The following is a 19,286-nucleotide window of genomic DNA, read 5'->3' as shown; positions in this document are numbered from 1 at the left end:
GAGCCATTAAGTGTGGAAATTCTTTATTGGTTGACTGATGTATCTAGATTTATGCTAATTAGATAAGCTGTGTGGAATGTATAAATACTGCTCCTGTCCTGCAACTAAACGGTTCCTACTCCCTGCTGTATCAATCTACACCAAGTTCCTCGTCCAACCCCCCCCCCCCCCCGTTATTCTGCTGCAGCCATACTCCGGCAAAGGCGCCCGCTGGCTGTGTGGCCCTTGTCATGAGGTGTCCCATAAACTGGAGCCCACCTACGCAGCACAGAGTGGGCACCTGACCCAGGCCTGGCCAATTTGAGGGCTCCACTTGTCACCAAGGGCTCCCGGCCACAGCGGCTGGATCAGGGATGGACCTAAAACCAGGCAACACCATTGACACAATCCTGGGGATTTTTCCCTAGAACTGCAGCAGGGGGACTTTTGGGGGTACCTGCTAGAAACTCGCAGCCATCTTGGTCACCTCCTAATGCCTGCCTGGAAAGGATGAAATTACTGTGAAGCACAGACTCAGAGTCCCCACGACAGCTTTGAGGTCCCGGATCCAGCCATACCTGACGGCCGCATCTGGACCATTCATTGACATGAGCCCCCAAGCCCTTGCTTTGCTCAGCTGTGCCAAAGGCTGTTTCTGTTGCTTACCACCAAGGACATCTGATAGAGAGGGAGGGAAAAGAGGGCCCAGATTTGAGGATCGTGGAGCAAAATCCTTCCCCTGGTCCTCAGTTACCGTCTCCGAGACGGGAGCAACCCCAGCCTCTGCTCCCAGCCTCTGCTCCCGGCCTCTGCTCCTGGCCTCTGATTTCGGGCTGTGAGCCTCGAAAAACTCCTCCAGAGGCCGGATCCCTCCTCCTGCATGCTCCAGAGGCAGCACCCCTCCCAGCACCCCGGGGCCCCGTCACGCCCCTGTGCACGGCCGAGTCCTCTCCCCCTGGCACTGTCCCTCTCCTGTCCTCCAGCCCAGCTCCCACGGCCCACCTCCTCCCTCCCGATGCCATGCCGGAATGTTCCAGAACTCTGCCACTCGCACCTTCCCTGGGGCTGTTATCTGCTTGCTATTTCTCATCCCCTTCCCCCATTTTTTACTCCAATCAACATGGCCCCAAAGAAAACCCTGCAGATGACCAGGATGCCCGGGCGGGCGCCACACCCGCTGGCCGAGATGCACCCTCCGCGCCGCCTGCCCGTCTGCCCCCAGCGCTGCCTCTGACAGGCCTGGGCTGGCGGGGACTTCACCTCCCTGGGACAGTCACGCAGTGCCGGGCTCCTGGTCCTGGGGTCCCCTCCGCCCTGCCTGCCAGGCGTCAGGGAGAGTGCCCGGCCTGGGATGGCCCCCCAAGTGTCCCCTAAAGTAAACAACGATTCACCACGACAGGGACACAGCGGAGAGTGACAGCTCTGCAGGAAAGCAGGACAGCGTGGAGCCTTGGGGTCACCTGTGACCGGCCCAGGGCTCCCCGATTCAGCTTGTCCCCGTTTAAAAGTGGGAGGAAGAGCACCGTGTTTGAGGCCTTGCAGAACCAAATGGCCGGGGCCAGGTTCTGGCTTCTGCCCAGACGGTGAGCAGAGAAGGCAGAGGCCCTGCCCAGACGGCCGCCCCCCAGCGCCACCTCCCTCTCTGCCCCGCGCCCAGCCCTTTAGGCATCTTCCCACTCAAGCCGACTCCTGAGGGCCGTGGTGACTTTCTCCCCGTGTGAACCAGGCCACTCCAGAAAGAAGCCCAGAGTGTCCTGAGCCTTCCCTCCGTGGCCTCCCTGCAGTGCCCACCTCCACGGCCTCCTCCAGGAGAGAGAAGAGTCCCTGAATTGGAGTCTACAGCATCCCAGCTGTGTGTCCTTGGGCAAGTCACCTAACCCCTCTGATTCTGTTTTCTCATGTATAAAATGGGGGGTCACGGATCTCTGCTGCCGGTTTCTTGTGAGCTTAGGCTGCACCCCACAGGAGGAGACTTGCAGAAGGGTTCACCCAGCAGGCTCTGGGGCAGAGACATGATTTTGGCCAGGTTTTGGGACATTCTGGGACAGCAGAGAGGCTCGGGGGTAGGAGACCAGGCTGGAGTCTGAGCTGTGGAGAACGTGAAGTGCTTAACTTTCCCATCAGCACAGAAATGCAAACGAAAGCCACAGTGACAAACCATTTAACTTTATCAGATTGGCAAAGAAGTAAAAGCTCAACCCACATCACGTGGAGCCCAGGATGTGCCCTCACGGGAACTCTCACCCGCCACCAGTGGGACATAGACTAATATTAACTACCAACATCCATCCTCCTGGGAATGCAGAAGGTCGTCCGTGTGACCCAGGGACATGAGCCAGTGTCCCCCGAGGCCCGGCAACGCCACCCTTCACACTCTCCCTGTGCGTCCAAGAAGGGTCCACGGCAGCCTCGCTTCTAAGAGGGACAAGTGAGGGGCAACCCAGACATTCACCATCAGGAGAATGGAAACAATACAGGGTGACATAATGGCTCGGTGTGACAGTGAGTCATTTGCCACGGCACACGACGGAGCTTGTGACTCACAAAGAAAACAGGGAGAGACAGAACCCAGGCGCCACCCGCCATGGTGCCCGCTTCAAACCACATAAGACGATAGTTTAAGCAATCACACAGGTGTCCTGAAGGCAGGAAGGACCCACGGAGGTGACAAATGTCAAATCTGAATAGTGTAGAAAAGGGGTCTCAACAGTTTGGAAAAACTGGGTGAAACTACACTGGGTGTTGGTTATATGACTATTTACACCCTTTGACGTGTCCAAACTATCTCACAGGCTGGGTGCAGTGGTGAATGTCTCTAATTCAGCAGCTCGGGAGGCTGAGACAGGAGGATCACAAGTTGGAGGCCAGCCTCAGCAACTTGTCGAGGTCCTGAGCAACTTAGTGAGACCCTGTCTAAAATAAAACATAAAAAGGGTTGGGGGATGTGGCTCAGTGGTGAATTGCCCCTGGGTTCAATCCCCAGTACCAAAACTAAATAAAACAAATAAGTATTAAAAAAACCCAAAAGTATCTCACCACATTTAAAATGGAAACGAACCTCAGTTTTGTAAAATTACATATGGAGAGAGGCTGTGATGGACTAGTGTTCTACGGAGAACAGCCTCTAAGCAGGGGAAATGCTACATGAGCAACCAACCACGTTATTCAGTACTTGGGAAAAGGAAAAGCCACTGAGATTTTGCCAGTTCCCCTCAAATCGTTGAAAATGAGAAGCACGTCAAGAAATCCAGCATAAATTAATCTCCTGATAAGCTACAAAACTAAGAGGAGATCTTGGCAATTTCACAATACCCAGGCAAGAATCAGGGTTCAGAGCCGAAGGGGAGAGACAGGGCCTGGTGAGCACCCAGTCGGTCAGAGAGGGCTGTGCCTGGGGTAAGGGAGAATGGGGAGCAGTTCACGTCTGCTGGAAGAAGATGAAATATGTCTGGAAAAAGTGAGCTTCATCCAAAGCCAGCATCTGTACCAGTATCTACATCTGTTTCCCTCCCTCCCTCCCTCTCTCTCTCTCTCTCTCTCTCTATCTCTCTCTCCCCCCTCCCTACCCCCTCTTTCTGTACTAGGGATTGAACACAGGGGTCTCTACCACAGAGCCACGCCCTGAGCCCTGTTACTTTGTATTTTGAGACCAAGTCTCCCTAAATCGCCCAAGCTGGCCTTGAATTTGTGATCCTCCTGCCTCAGCCTCCTGAGTTGCTGGGATATAGGCGTGCACCACCGTGCCCAGCCAAAGCCTCTATATGTTTCAGACACCATGTCCAACATTGAACTAAAACTACAAGACAAACTAGGAAGGAAACAGAATCAAAGGATAGACAAGAGGAAAAAAAGACAATAGAAGTAAGCATATAGGTGACTCCGAAAAATGACATTATCAAATGTGATCCCAAATAGCCTTGATGAGTGTGCTCAAGAATTCTACCCGAAATAGGGAATCGAAAGAGAAGGAATCCTTGGTACCAAAAAAATTTGAAAAAAAAAGAAGAGTAAGAATCCTAGAAATGAAAGAGACAATAACTGAAATTTGTAAGTACTGAAGAAATGGATCTGTGAAATGCAAGGCCGATCGACGGGGAATACCCATATTGAATTATTCAGAGAAAAAAAGCTCAAAAATCCAGAAAAGAGCAAAAGAGACAGAGGAGACATCAGGTAAGGGTCGAGCACATGTGTGACCAGAGTTAAGAAGGAGAGAAAAGCAGAAATGAGATATAGATACTCGTTAAACTCCCCGACTAATAGAAGACATCAATCACAGATTCCACAAAGCTCTACAAATCCCCCAAAGGATAAATACAAAGAAAACCACATCGAGGCCCATCACAGAAAAACTTTTTAAAAAATTAAAACCAAAGCTATAGTAGAAGTACTACAGGGAAAAAAGACATTTTGCCTTCAAAAAAGAAATAAGACTATCACTGATTTTTCTTTTTTCCTTTTTTTTTGGGGGGGGGAGGGTACCAGGGATTGAACTCAGGGGCACTCGACCTTTGAGCCCCATCCCCAGCCCTATTTTGTATTTTACATAGAGACAGGGTCTCCCTGAGTTGCTTAGGGCCTCGCTGTTGCTGAGGATGGCTTTGAACTCGAGATCCTCCTGCCTCAGCCTCCCGAGCTGCTGAGATTACAGGTGTGCACCAATGCAGCCAGAGTTAATATGGTCTTATCCATACAAAATCTAAAGGAATCCACACATCCACGCGCACACTCACCTATTCAGGTAATAAATGAATTGATCAAGGTTGTATATGCAGTATACAAAAGTCAATTATATTTTATATACACTGTCAATGAATAATCTGAAATAAAATTAAGAAAGTAATTTTATTTAAATATCAAAAAGGAATGACAATAAGAGTCAACAAAATTTATTGGTTCCACTAGTACATGATTATTTAGCTTATAGAGTGAGTCTTGTACACTAAAAATGACAAGCATTGTTGAAAGAGACTACAGAGAGTTTAAATAAATGGAGGACACCCTGCATTCCTGGATTGGAAGAATATTATTAAGATGACTCTCCAAACTGATCTATGGATTCAAAATCATCCCTGTAAAAATGCCAGCTTGATTGACAAGCTGATCCTAAAATCCATAAATGGAAGGGCCCAAACTAGTCAAAAACATCTTACAAAAGAACCCAGTTGGAGGATTCATACTTCCCAATTTCAAAGCTACTGCAAAGCTCTACCAATCAGCCCAGAGCGGTGGACATAGAGACATAGGTACAGATCAAAGAAATTGAATTGAGTCTAGAAATAAGTCCGTGCTTTTTTTTTTTTTTGGTGGGGGGTGGGGGCGTGGAGTACTGGGTATTGAATCCAGGACCACTTAACCACTGAGCAATATCCCCAGCCCTTTTTATTTTTTATTTTGAGACAGGGTCTTGCAAAGTGACTGAGTCTAGCCTCCATCTTGCAATCCTCCAGCCTCAGCCTCCTAAGTCTGATTACAGGTATGCACCAGCTTGTGTGGCTTTTCAATTGATTTTAACAAGGTACTAAGACAATGGTTAAAAGAATAGTCTTTAGCCAGACATGGTGGTGCACGCCTGTAATCCCGGTGGCTCAGGGGGCTGAGGCAAGAGGATGGCGAGTTCATGGCCAGCCTCAGCACAAGCGAGGCCCTAAGCACCTCAGTGAGACCCTGTCTCTCAGTAAAATACAAAATAGGGCTGGGGATGGGGCTCAGTGGTTGAGTGCTCCTGAGTTCAATCCCTGGTACCCCCAAAAACTAAAAATAAAAAATAAGTCTTTAAAGCATAGGGTGCTGCTGAAACTGGATATCAACATAAAACTAAAAAAAAATTCAAAATGGATAAAAGATCCATATGTAAAAGGTAAATTTATTGCTAAAGTCTTAAAATAAAACACAGGTGTAAATCTTCGTGACCTTGTAGCAGGCAAGAGTTTTTCTTAAATATGACACTAAAAGCACAAATAAAGAAAAATAGATAGATTGAACTAAATCAAAATTCAAAATGTTCGTGCTTTAAAAATAATATTAAGAAAGTTGGGGGGCTGGGGCTGGGGCTCAGCAGTGGAGCGCTCGCCTCGCACGTATGTGGGGCCCTGGGTTGGATCCTCAGCACCACATAAAAATAAATAAATAAAATAAAGATTGTGTCCATCTACAACTAAAAAATAAATATTAAAAAAGAAAGTGTCAAGGTGAGGGCGGGGTGGTGAGAAGTATCTGCAGATGGCCCAGATGAAGGGCCTCGGGTGCCAAGGGCCTGGGGTGCGAAGGGCCTGGTGCTCAGAAGAGGTGAGACCAGACTCCAGAAGACAGAGAATCCAATTTAAAAATGGGCAAGAGATTTGAAGAGATGTTTTTTTTTTTTCCCCCAAAGAAACACAAATAAACACATGAAAAGCGGCTGATCCTCCTGAGTCATAAAGGCACAGCGACATCCCACTCCGCCTCCCAGGAGGGTGACATCACCACTGTCGCTGTCAAAAGCCAGCTGGGAGCTGGAGAAATGGGAACCCTAGATAGACGTGGTTGTCCCGCGTGGAAACGGTGGAAGCCGTTTCAGTCTCTCCAAAAATCACACACAGGGTGACCAGGGGACCGAGCAACGTCACCCCCAGGTATTAGTGAAAGGAATGGAGCCACGTGGAAGAAAATCACCCTAAAGCCCTGGACACGGACCGTCACAGCAGCGTTCACAGTGGCCACGTGGGAGGCACCGAAATGTCTGTCAGCCCCAACAAACAACGTGGGACATTCATTCGCGGGAAGGTCATGGAGCCATGACTAGGAACAGTGTCAGTGGTGCCGCTTCACCATGAAAACCTTGAAAATTCATGCTGCAGAGGTCAGACACAAGGTCACATCTACATGCAATGTCACCAAGGGGCAAATGCACAGAGGCAGGAGGAGGGTCCCAGGGGCGGAGGCTGTGGGGACCTGGGGGCCCCTTCTGGAGTGGTGAGCTGTTTGGGACTTGGGACAGCCACCCAGCTTGGAAGGCAGACGAAGCCATTGAATTGTCTGCCTAATTGTCTGGTGGGTTTTAAAGTCTGTGAGATGTATCTTAACTATAAGTTTTTCAAAAAGTAAGATTTATTCAGTCAAAAGAGACCAAAACCAGCAGAATAGAGAATTTGTCATTGGTGGACCTGAACCAAAAGAAGGACCAGAGTGAGATTTTTAGCTAAAAGAAAATGACTCCTGATTGGAGTCAGGGTACTGAAGGACAGACGGACAAGCAACCAAGAGATTTGTTAAATAAAAATAGATATTAATTGCTAAAATACTAAGACGATGTCTGAAAGTTTAAATTAGGTGAGAATCCATCCACAAGAATGGGGTCCAAATAGACAAACTCTAGATCGGGCAGAGGGGTGGGGGGGAAGGGAGGGGACAGGGGATCAGCAAGGACGGTGGAATGTGAGGGACATCATCATCCAAAGTACAGGTATGAAGACTCGAATTGGGTGTCAACATACTTCATATACAAACAGAGACAGGAAAAACTGTGCTCTATATGTGTAATAAGAATTGTAATGCATTCCACTGTCATGTATTTAAAAAATAAAACCGATTAAATGTTAAAAGAATGGGGTCCTAACTAAAATAAGATCTATTTCACACTTCTATAATTATATCAAAATGGAAAAGATAAAGTACTAATTTGAGGTAGGTCCTTTAAAAAATTAAGTATGCATGTTCTACTCTGTAAGATAACCACAAAAAGAACTATCAAAGAAATAAAAAACTAAAAAGAACATAGAGCAATAATTTTAAAGTTAACTATTCAAAAAAATGGACAAAGGAGAAAAAAGAGAATCGATCAAATAAAAAATGAAATAAGATAAATAGCAAGATGGTAGGCTTCATCCCAAACACAGTAGTACATTCCTTAAGGGTAAATGAACCAAACGTTGGAATTAAAAACAACCTCGGTAACAAAAGTTGACACTAAAAGAAAGTGAAATGATTGGTCAATCCTTATCATGAATAAAATGGAAAACTCCTAAAAAAAATACTGACAAATCTAGTGATATATACAAAAACACCATATCAGTATCACATTGGTTTATTTCAGGAATTTAAGATCAGTTTGACATTCAAAAATCAGTAATCTATTTTACAACGTTAAAAGAATAAAGAAGATATTTGCTCTGATCATTAAATGCATTCAGAAAACATTTAATGGATTGCAAAACCCTTTTGTGATTTCTAAAACTTGCTAGAAAATATGATTCCTCTGAATAGGAATATGATCCTGTAATTTGATAAAAGTCACACACACACACACACACACACACACAACATGCATAGCTAACGGTATCCTCAATTGAGAAATATTGAATATTTTCTCCCTGAGGGTAGGAAAAAATCAAGAATGTCTTGTATCAGAAGCCCACATCAACACAAGATGGGAAAAAGAAACAAATTGATAAAGAGAAAGGAAAGATAAGTATTTGGAATGGCACCTAGAAATATCCAAGATACCCAACAGATGAACTATTAGAATAATAATTCATAATCAAGGAAACTAAAGATGAGATCAATATAAAAATTTTATTGAATTTCTATAGATCAGCAAAATTGACACACTCTTAGACAAAGAAGAGAGAAGGCTCAAGTACTAAAATTGGAAATGAAAGAGGAGACGTTACAACCAGTGTCACAGAAATAAAAGGGTTACAGGAGAATACTCTGAATGATTATGTGCCAACAGATTGGGTAAACTGTTTTGAAGGAACTGACAAATTCCTAGAACATATGATGTACCAAGACAGAATCATGAAAAAACAGAATATCTGAATAGACCTGTAAGTGGTAAAGAAACTAATCAGTAATAAAAAAAATTTCTCAATAAGGGAAAATGCAGGATCGGATCTGATGGCTTCACTAGAAAATTCTACCAAATATTTAAAGAAGGATTAACACCAAGTCCTGTCAAACTCTTTCCAAAAATCGAAAGGAGGAAACACTTCCAAATTCATTCTATGAGACTCCAACACCAAAGCCAGAAAGAGACAAGAAAACTACAGACCAATGACCCTGCTGAATATTTATGCAAAATCCTCAACAAAACCTAGCCAACCAAATTCCACAGTGCATCAAAAGAACTAGACACCAAGATGAAGCAGGATTTATTCCCGGAATTCAAGGATGGTTCAATTTTTGAAAATCAATAAATATCACATACTGCATTAACAGAATAAAGGACAAAAATCACACGGTCATCTCGACTGATGCAGAAGAAGCATTTGACAAAATTCAATGCCATTTAACAATGATTTTTCAAAAACTCAACAAATGAGAAATGGTTAACATACTCAATGTTGAGAGACTGAAATCTTTTCCTCTAAGATCAGGAACCTAAAAATTCTACAAACACTTATGAACTATGAAATGAATTCAGCAAGGTTGAAGAACACAGAACACGCACTCAAATGTGACTTGCATTTCTATCCACAAACAATGAATAATCCCAAAAGGTGATTCAGAAAACAGTCCCATTTACAATAGAATCAAAAAGAATAAAATGCTTAGGAATAAATTTAATCAAGGAGGAGAAAGACTGGTATACAACATTGTTAAAAGAAAATAGACACAAATTAATAGAAAGACATCCCATCTTCATGGATTGAAGACTTAATATTGTTAATCGGTCAATATTACCTAAAGCAAATTTTGGGTTTAAAGCAATCCCTACAAAATCCCACTGTTTCTTTTTCTTTTCCGTGAATACAAAGGTGCATTGGTGCATTCCTATAATCCTAGTGACTAGGAGGCTGAGGCAGGTGGATTGCAAGTTCAAGGTCAGCCTCAGTGACTTAGCAAGGCTCCAAGCAACTTAGTGAGATCCTGTCTCTACATAAAAATATTTTAAAAAGGCTGGGGATGTAGCTCAGTGGTTAAGTGTCCCTGGGTTCAATCCCCTGTACCAAATAATAATAATAATAATAATAATAATAATAATAATAATAATAATTTAAAAATTGACAAAGAACCTGAATAAACATTTTTCCAAAGAAATAAAAAAATGTGTAATAAGCATATGAGAAGATGCTCGAACTCACTACTTATCAGAGAAATGCAGATCAAAACCACAACCAGATATCACTTCACACTTGTTAGGATGGCCATTATTAGGGACAGAAAAGGGAAATGACAAACATTGGTAAGAATGAAGAGAAATTAGAACAACAATTCTGCACTTTTCTGTTAATATTTTGAAAATTAAAGGTAGAAATGCCAGGTACATAGTCAGAAGAAGAAAAAGTGGCATCTCAAAGAAACATTTACAATAGCCAAGCCACGTAAGCGATCTAAATTCATTGAGAAGATAAATGAGTAGAGAAAATGGGCTACATAATACCAACCATGGAATATTATTCAGCTCTTAAAAAGCAGGAAATATGCTACCCATGGGTGAAAACTGGGGGCAGTATGTGGGGTGAAATAAGCCAACGACAAGACAAAGATCGCAGGATTCCACTCTCATGGATGTACTTTGAGAAATCAAACTCATAGAAACGGAATGTAGAAGGGCAGTTGCCAGAAACAAGAGGGAGGGAGAATGGGGAGTTTGTTTCTTGACAGCTGTAGAGTTTCACTCATGCAAGATGAATACGATCTGTTGTTTGATAATATGTATACAGTCAACACTCCTGGGCTGCACACCTGAAAATAGCTGAGGGCAAAAAAAAAAAAAATCTTCCTTATGAATGAAATCCAAGTCTGGGACACTCCTCTTTGGACCATAGTAACTTCTCTCACAGGATTAGCAGAGGAAGATGAGGGAAAACTTACAAAAGTAAAGGCAAGAGCCCTCCATCATGGCCCGTCGCCATGACATCCACTAGCTGCTCAGGAGGCTGAGACAGGAGGGCCACTTGATACTAGGAGTTTGAGGCCAGATTGGGCAATAGAGTGAGAACCTATCCACCCGCCCCCCAAAAAAATCAAAACAAAGACAAAGCAAAACAACCCAACAATAACCCAACGACAATAACAAAGCCCCTTCACCAGGTGGCCAGCTGAAGTAAGCCATGTTTGGGTTGTTTTTTAAGTATTCCCTCATACATCTGGAATCCCAGCTTGAAACATGCATTTATTAGTTATAAAATATGAAAATAAATCATTATATTTTGTACACCAAGAACAGATGAAATTTTAAAGATATGCAAGTGACATTAACATTAAAAACTAAATACCCAGGAATGACTATCGTTAAAGATAGGCAAGACTTCTACACAGTAACCTACAAAATGTTACTCAGATAAATTGAAGGAGATAGAAAGAAGCGGAGGTGCATACTATGTTCATGGATTGGAAGATTTAAAGACGGAAGATGTCTGTTCTTCTAGAGTTGAACTAAAGTTTCAATAAAAATCTCAAGGCTCCAAAAAAAAAAAAAAAGTCTCCCGCGGGATTTTCTTTGGTGAAAATTCACAAAAGTATTATAAAATTTATATGGAAATACAGAAAGTTGAAAATAGCTTGGACAATTTTAAAAGAAGCATGTCAAGACTTAGAAATCAGTGATTAAGAAAATATGTCATTGTCGGCCCCTGGAAACAAAAAGCTCTAAAAACAGATTCGTATAGGACCACTTGATTCTCAGAAAAGGCATCGTTAAAAAGCTGTGGGGAAGCTGGGCACGGTGGTGCTCGCCGGTAATCCCAGCAGTTTGGGAGGCTGAGGTGGGAGGATCATAAGTTCAAAGCCAGCCTCAGCAACTTAGCAATATCATAAGCAACATAGCAAGACTCTGTCTCAAAATAAAAAATAAAATAGGCTGGGGATGTGGCTCAGTGGATAAGGGCCCCTGAGTTCAATCTCTAGTGGCAAAAAAAAAAAAAAAAAAAATGAAAGCAGTAGGGAAAGAACATTAAAACACCATGACATATTATCTGAATATTCATATGGAAAAAGAAACCTGGACTGCCCACCTCACACACCATAGTAAAAACAAATTCCAGAAATATTGTAGACCCAAATGTGAAACTAAAACACAACAAAATCATCTAGAAGGAAACATCATGTTTTAATGAACCCAGTGCAGAAAGCTCTGGGCATAAAGGAAAAGACTGATAAGTTTAGTTAAAAGGAAGAATTTTTGTTCATCCAGATTTCCGGGGCTGGGGTTGTGGCTCAGTGGTAGAGCGCTCGCCGAGCAGGTGTGAGGCACTGGGTTCGATCCTCAGCACCACAAAAAAAAAAATAAATAAATAAATGAAAATAAAAAATGGCCACTGACAACTAAGAAATTTTTTAAAAAAGAGACAATTTTTTTTCCAATAAGAAAATGTAAAAGAAATCAAAATTGGAACAAGAGAAGTATCTACATGGTATCACATATATGCACATTTAGGAATCTTTTCCGATTCATAGACCTCTAGTTCAAGTGCTGAAAACCATCTGGAGTGAGTACATTGTCGCTCAGTGTCCTCCACGATCCGCTCCCTGCGCCAGGGCTGCGGATCGAGCCCTGGAGCCCTCTGCGCCTGGGCGGGCAGGTGGCCCTCTGCGCTCCCCAGGGCTCCTCCGTGCGCTTCCTAACCTGGAAGGAACCGCTTCCCGCGTCTCCCGCTCTCCCCGGGCCGCGGGACGGCCACTTCCTGGGTCAGTCAATCCGTGTGGCCCAGGTGGGGGCCGCAGGGTGGAAAGTGAAAGGGATGGGGGTTAAAAGTAAAATGGCCCGTTTCCCAAAGGAACCAAGAAGAAACCAAGAGGCGGGGGGAGGGACTCCCCAGAGGGGCCATAAACCAGGGCGACAGTGGCTGGAAGCAGAAGTGTCACTTCGGGACTTCCCAAGAGGGAACACAGAACCAAGGCTGCGAGGTCCCGCTGGGTCTTCCAGGGCCTCTTCTGCCCTGCCCTGGGGCTGCTCAGTTCTGGGCCTGGCTCCACCTTTCTGTCCCCTCTACCCGCTGCGCACCAGGTGCCAACAGCTTGGTCAGCACGCGGCTCACCTGGTGCTGACACCTGGCATGTGCCCTCTCGGCCACAGAACCCTCTGCTCTGCTGGGCCTGGCAGCCTCCCATGCAGTCCTCCAAATTCAGTCCAAATGTCGCCTCCTCCGTTGGTCTCTGCCCCCCACGGAGTGAGAGTCGCCCCTTCCTCTGGAGTGCACCCCTCCGCCAAAGCCCAGAGCTGGGGTGTTTCCCTCTCAGCATCCGCGCCTTGAATTCAGTGCCCTGCCTGTGGATCTTATGTACTTGAGGAGGATAAAAATCTCCAATGCTCCACCTTTCCCTCACCTCAGGACCTTTGCACGCACCACCCCCTCTGCTGAGGACGCTTTCCCCCCAGCTTCTTGGCATTTCCATCCTCAGATTTCAACTTCAGTGACGCCTCTTCCAAGAGGCCATTCACTCTGTTGGAAATGGATCTTCTCTGCAGTCCCCAGCCCACACATCCCGGTGGCTCTCCTTCGTCTTAGGCTCAGTTTAGTGGACGTCTCTGGGCTGAAGCCCAAGCGCCCAGAGGTTGGGCGGTTGACCTCTCTGTTCCCGCAGCATTCCTCGTGCCTGGCGCGGGGTCTGGAATGGAGCCCAGGCTCCACCAGCAGAGACAAAGATGGAGAACGGATTCAAGAAAGCGAGGTGGGTAGGTGCAGGTAAGAAGGAGTAGCCTGAGAGGTCGCACTTTCCACATCAGCTTCGTCCCTGTCCCCAGAGTCACCCTCTCTCTCCTCCCTCAGCTCCCGGAGTCTGAGTGCTGGTGACGGCTGTCATCAGATTAGTGTCAAGGAGCTTCCAGAGGAGGGCGGCGGACGGCCGTGCTCACCTGAGCAGGTTCTCACGCGGCCCTGGGCCAGAAAGGGGCCTCTGCTGCGAACCCAGGATGGGCCTCGTCCTCCTCCCAGGCTCTCCTGGGCCTCGGCCTCCCATCTGTCTAATGGAGCGGGGAGCCTGGGGGGCGCCCGTGGCGTTGGCCGGCTGGGTCATGCCCTCTGGGGACTGGTGTGCAAGGGTCTCGCCCTGAGCGCTCGGTGCATGGGGAAGGGCCTCCCCCTGCAGCCTCCCGGCCTCCCCCCTGAGCACCTGCTGCGCTCCCCTGGCCCAGGAGCTTGCGAGCACCCCGGGGCGCACCCTCCCCTGCCTGAGTCCTGCGTCCCAGAAGCCTCCGCGCCCAGGCTGCGCCCTCTCCCAGCTCCTGCAGCCCTGCAGCCCCGGGGAGGCGTGAGGCAGCTGCAGGATGCTCTCAACCGCAGCTGCTGGGGCTGGAGGCGGGAAGGCGGGGCCCGGCGAGCAACCTCCCCTCCATCCCTGGCCAACCAGGGCAGGACCAGGTGCTCCTGGGCAGGGTGTCACTAATTCACCCTGGAGAGAGCCGGCAGCCGCTTGGCCGATGAGGAAACTGAAGCCCAGAGAGGCCCAGAGCCTCTGCTGTGGTCACACAGCAAGGAAGGGCTGGTGCATCTGCCTCCCTGGGGACCACTGGGGTGGCTGGACCCTTCTTGAGGGCTGCAGGGACCAGCAGCCTGGTCCCCATTGAGGGCCCCTGCTGCGACCTGGGGAATATTCTCAGGTTGTCTCAGAAGTTCCAAGTTGACTCAGCACTCTCCTCGGAGCTGTCGTGAAAAGTCCCTTTGGCAGAGGGCCAGGGCAGGGAGTGGGGGTGGTGGCACCTAGGAGCCGTGGGGGAGTGTGCTCCTCCCACTCCTTCCCCTCCCCCTCGGGTTTCTGGGGCCCTGGAGAGCCCCTGAGGAAGGGGGCGTGGAGCAGAAGGACCCTCTTCCTCAGGAAGGTGTGAGTCCCCCCCCCCACACTCAAGATGGCTCCCTGGGTGGCGCGAAACCCCTCCTCCCTCTCTGGGCCTCAGCTCCCCCATCTGTGCAGTGGAGGCACAATCACCAAAAGAGCTGTCACTGGTTGAACTCAGAGCATGTCAGGCTCTATGCCAGGTAACAGTCGCAGATATTATTATCAATAGTATTTAAAGTAAAACCACCCAGTGTGACTCAGGAGGCCAAGGCAGGAGGATCGCAAGTTTGAGGCCAGCCTCAGCAACTAAGTCTGACCCTACACAATGTTGTGAGACCTGCCTCAAAAAAAAAAAAATTAAAAAAGGGCTGGGGATGTGGCTCAGTGGTAAAGCACCTCTGGGTTCAATCCCCAGGACCCCTCTGCCCCCCAACAAAAAAGAGTAAAACCTACTGGTCCTGAGCACATGCTCCTCATCAGAGCCTGTGTGCTCCACTGGCTTTGGCTGTGTGAGTAACCAAGCCCAGGACCTGGGAGGTGTCTGACCCCATAGTATGTGCTCAATAAAAACCCTCTGAACAAATTCTCACGACCAAGCTGAGCTGGGTGCTCCGGTTCCTGTTCTTATAGAGCCCCGATTCTTGTTCTTACAGACATTTCCTCCTATCACAGACAAGCACCTGGGGTTCAGAGAGGTCACAGGAACACTCACTCAGGTCACACGAGCACTAAGTGGGAGAGCTGGGATTTGAACCCGGTTCCGTCAGATTCCAAAATCACGGTCAGCCGCGTACCCGTGAGTCAGCTCAGCGCCCCCAGTGACCACAGGGGACCCCGCTCAGCCTCCCGAGGCTGCTCTCCTCTCCTGCAGGTCTCCCCAGCATGGCGCCGCCACCGTCCCCTCCCCTGGTCACCCTCAAGGCTGTGGCCCGCCCTCCCTCTCTCCTCCTGGGGACTCCGGTCGACCTTGCTGGGGAGGTGGGAGCCGTGGGCTCGGGCTCAGCCTGGGTCTTGCTCTCCTGAGCCTCCTCTGTGGGGCCGACAAAGACCCAGACACCCCCAGGGCGGGGCAGGCCAGGCTCCCGCAGGACCTACAGAGGCGGGACCCCACAACCAGGGTCCCCACCTGGCCACGGCCCACTCCCCTGGAATGGATGCCCAGCGGTCCTGATGGGGTGGCCCTTCTCAGAAGGTGCCCTGTGACGTGAATCTTCTTTGCCTGTCACCTTGTCCCACAGGTGGTGACCTTGCCGTTGTGTACTCTGAGCTGGGTATTTCCTGATCACAGTGAACCCGGGCAAAGACCCGCAGAGCCTCAGTCTTGCCATCTGTGAAATGGGCTGGGTCCTCTGAGGGTCGTGGGAGGTCCTCAAGTCCTGGGATATGTGAGCCCTGGGGCCGGGAGGGCCAGGCAGGCAGGGCTGCTGTGCCCCGGGAATGTCCCCACACCCTCTGCCACTCTTGGGGTCTGGCTCCTCCCCCCATGGCTCAAGGTTCCTCATGATACAAACTCCGTGTCTAAAAGGATACTTGGGACTGCATTATCACCTTGCTATGACCTTGAGTCCTGACAGACAGCCCCCCCTTGTCCCCGTGTTACACATGTGACAAACGAGGACACGAGGCGAGACCAAGCGGAGATTTGCCTGAGCTCACCAGCCTGGGAAGGCACATGGCCAGACTCTCCGGCCAGGTTTTCCCCAGTCACCACGTGCTCTGAACCCCCCAGGGGAGCCACAGCTGTCCCAGGAGCTGCACTGCGAACTGGGCTCCTGCTGGGCAGAAACTGCCACCCCTCCAGAGTGTCCTGAGTCCTTTCCCCACACGTTGGCTCCCCTGTGGCTCTCCACCGGGTCACTAAGCTCCTCACTCCTCCTCCTCCACACACAAGAGGAGTGGCCTCTTATCATCTGACCCACCCCCGGGGTTCATGATAAAGACCAGGAGACGGCTGCGGGGTCACCTGGTTTGACTGCCCACCCTGCCGTATCCTAGTTGAGGCGCCAAAGGAAAATCGTCCTCCGTCTCCAGGCTTCATTTCCTGTGAAATGGGTGCCCAGCCGGGTTTTGAAGAATGAGATAAAATACAGGTGACAAAACACAGACGCCCTGGCCTAGCTGACATCTCTGCCCGCCAAAACGGCCTGGGAGGCTGCAGTCTCCGCCCCTGTGCCCACTGCAGCCTGACACACTTGCCCAGGACCCAGGCGATGGAGCCCCTGATTCTTGGAGGCTGGTTTCTATGGATGGGTCATCTCAGCCATGCCCCTGCCTCGGGGCCCTGAGCTTCCTGCAGAGCCACATCAAAGACCTCCAGTCATTCAGAGCCCGCCAAGCGGGGACTCCAGCCCCACTCTGCCCACTGGCATGAAGCTTCTGAGACTCAGTGTCCCCAGGTGTCACCTGCCCACAGGCTCCGAGCCCTCCTGTTAGGCACTGAGGCAGGTCCTCCTGGGGGAGAAGTTGTCCTGCCCGGGGACAGCGACAGGACCTAGTTACCTGCTCCTGCAGTGTCTTCCTCAGAAACCCATTCCGTGGTCCCGATCGGGCGGCCTCCGGGGTGGAGGCGGGTGGCCTCGCGGAGGACGGGAGACGAGGTGAGAGAGGCGGGCAGGGTCCAGCCGGGTGGCGATCCACACCCTGCCCCGCGTCGGCCACCGCACGGGTCACCCAGGCCGAGGGACGGCGGGACTCTGGTGGGGTGGGACGCAGGCAGGGCCGGGAGCAGGCGACAGGAGCGCGGGGCAGGGACCNGCCTGGGTCTTGCTCTCCTGAGCCTCCTCTGTGGGGCCGACAAAGACCCAGACACCCCCAGGGCGGGGCAGGCCAGGCTCCCGCAGGACCTACAGAGGCGGGACCCCACAACCAGGGTCCCCACCTGGCCACGGCCCACTCCCCTGGAATGGATGCCCAGCGGTCCTGATGGGGTGGCCCTTCTCAGAAGGTGCCCTGTGACGTGAATCTTCTTTGCCTGTCACCTTGTCCCACAGGTGGTGACCTTGCCGTTGTGTACTCTGAGCTGGGTATTTCCTGATCACAGTGAACCCGGGCAAAGACCCGCAGAGCGAGGTGGGGACCGGCCAGGCGGCGCCCTGTGCTCGCCAAAGGTCACCCAGCAAGCCGTGGGGGCCGCCAGGACGACATGTGCCTCCGGGGGACAGGTGACATCATCCCCACAAGCCTCTCAGTGACCACGAGGGAGCCACTTCCCACAGATGTGCAAACCGAGGCTCCAGGCTGAAGGGGTATGGGGACCGCTCAGTGGCCCCACCTCTGGGACACAGAGAAGGCTGAGCCCTGGGGACAGAGCCTGTCCAGGCGTCCTGGAGACCCCCCTGTCCCACCTGCAAACTGGCCTGTCCCATCAGCCACACAACTGCCTGCCCACTGGGTCTGAGCAGCCCCGGTGACCCCGACTCTCCCCACCTCTGTCTCCTGCACTAGGACCCTGGGGGAGCCCAGTCCCCATGTCCTTGAAGGCAGAACCCCCAGGGCCCCTGTGGCGTGGCCTGCTTTGCCCTTCTTTCAAATAGAGACACCCAAAGGCTGGCCACAGGGACCATGGGGACACGGGGACTCAAAAAGACACTAGAGAGAAGACATTCACCAGACAGAGAGAGGTTCTGTCTCCTAACAAGCCAGAGGCGCAGGACAGGTTCAAATGTCTCTGGTTGACATTTAAGAGACCAGGGGACAAAACCAGCTTACGCCCAGCAGCCTCAAGAGAGGAACTCGATCATCACCATGACCACCGCAAGACCGCCTGGCACCGGGTGGCATCGCCATCTGGGCTCATCCTGCCAACCCTGGGGGCAGGGGGGACTCCTCCACTTTGCGGATGGAGAGAGGCTCAGAGAGACCGTCCCACAAGCTGAGGGCGGGAGCTGGGATTTGAACCCATCCCTAACCTTGCTCCTAAGTGTGCAAAGGAAATGTGTCCAGAGGGGGGGACGCTCTGGGTCCGCACGGATGCCTGTCCAGCCCCCCATCCCGCCATGGACTCAGTTTTGGGGAGCAACTTACAGATGCTCTGCAAGGCCAGTCCAGGGGGAAAGAGAACGCCTCTTGCACTTTATTTCTTGATATATGTGCCTTTTTCTTTTTCTAGCCATGTTTTGAGGAACTTGGGACACATTCCCCTGTGGTCACTCTGCAGGCTCTGGGTCCTGTACACAGCCCCAAAGACAGGCTTTGCCCTGACAACAGGAATATATCTCCCGAGCTCTGAAGAGCAAATCTTGGGAAGGAAACCAGCTTGCTCTTTCTTGTTCTCTTGATCTTCAAAGTGAATCTCCTGATACCGTGTCCTGCAAATTGGTAGCCATTGAAAGATCATAAGGAGGAGTAAGAGATGACTAATTTGTGAAGGGCTTGCTTTGTACTAGGGGGTGAAGGACTTTAAAGATTTTTAAAGACTTTAAAAATCACTGGAGAGCACAGCTACCATCCTCGTCCATTGTTTCCCCTTGTGCGACAGATGAGGAAACAGAGGTTCAGAGAGGTTAATGATTTGTCTAAGGTCACACAGCTGGTGAGTTAGAAATTGAATACAGTCATTTGGACTCCAGAGCCCACACTTGAGATAACTCACTTCACTTCAAGATAAA

General features: G+C 49.5%; 1 protein-coding gene across 1 annotated transcript in view; it reads right to left on the bottom strand.

Annotated features, from left to right (window-relative positions):
• Il21r (interleukin 21 receptor) overlaps positions 1-18,465 on the bottom strand; it is a 33,895-nt gene extending 15,430 nt beyond the window's left edge. Inside the window, exons 1-4 of the mRNA XM_048790076.1 lie at positions 18,388-18,465; positions 17,413-17,522; positions 16,333-16,339; positions 1,754-1,763 (exon numbers count right to left, since the gene is read on the bottom strand). Of these exons, the coding sequence (XP_048646033.1) occupies positions 1,754-1,763; positions 16,333-16,339; positions 17,413-17,522; positions 18,388-18,465 (205 nt within the window). The remainder of the gene's footprint in view (positions 1-1,753; positions 1,764-16,332; positions 16,340-17,412; positions 17,523-18,387) is intronic.
• Between the last annotated feature and the right edge of the window lie 821 nt (positions 18,466-19,286).

The sequence above is a fragment of the Marmota marmota genome, unplaced genomic scaffold (genome assembly GCF_001458135.2).
Source record: "Marmota marmota marmota unplaced genomic scaffold, marMar, whole genome shotgun sequence".
In the NCBI taxonomy this organism is placed as follows: domain Eukaryota; kingdom Metazoa; phylum Chordata; class Mammalia; order Rodentia; family Sciuridae; genus Marmota; species Marmota marmota.
This window is presented reverse-complemented; position numbering and strand designations above follow the sequence as displayed.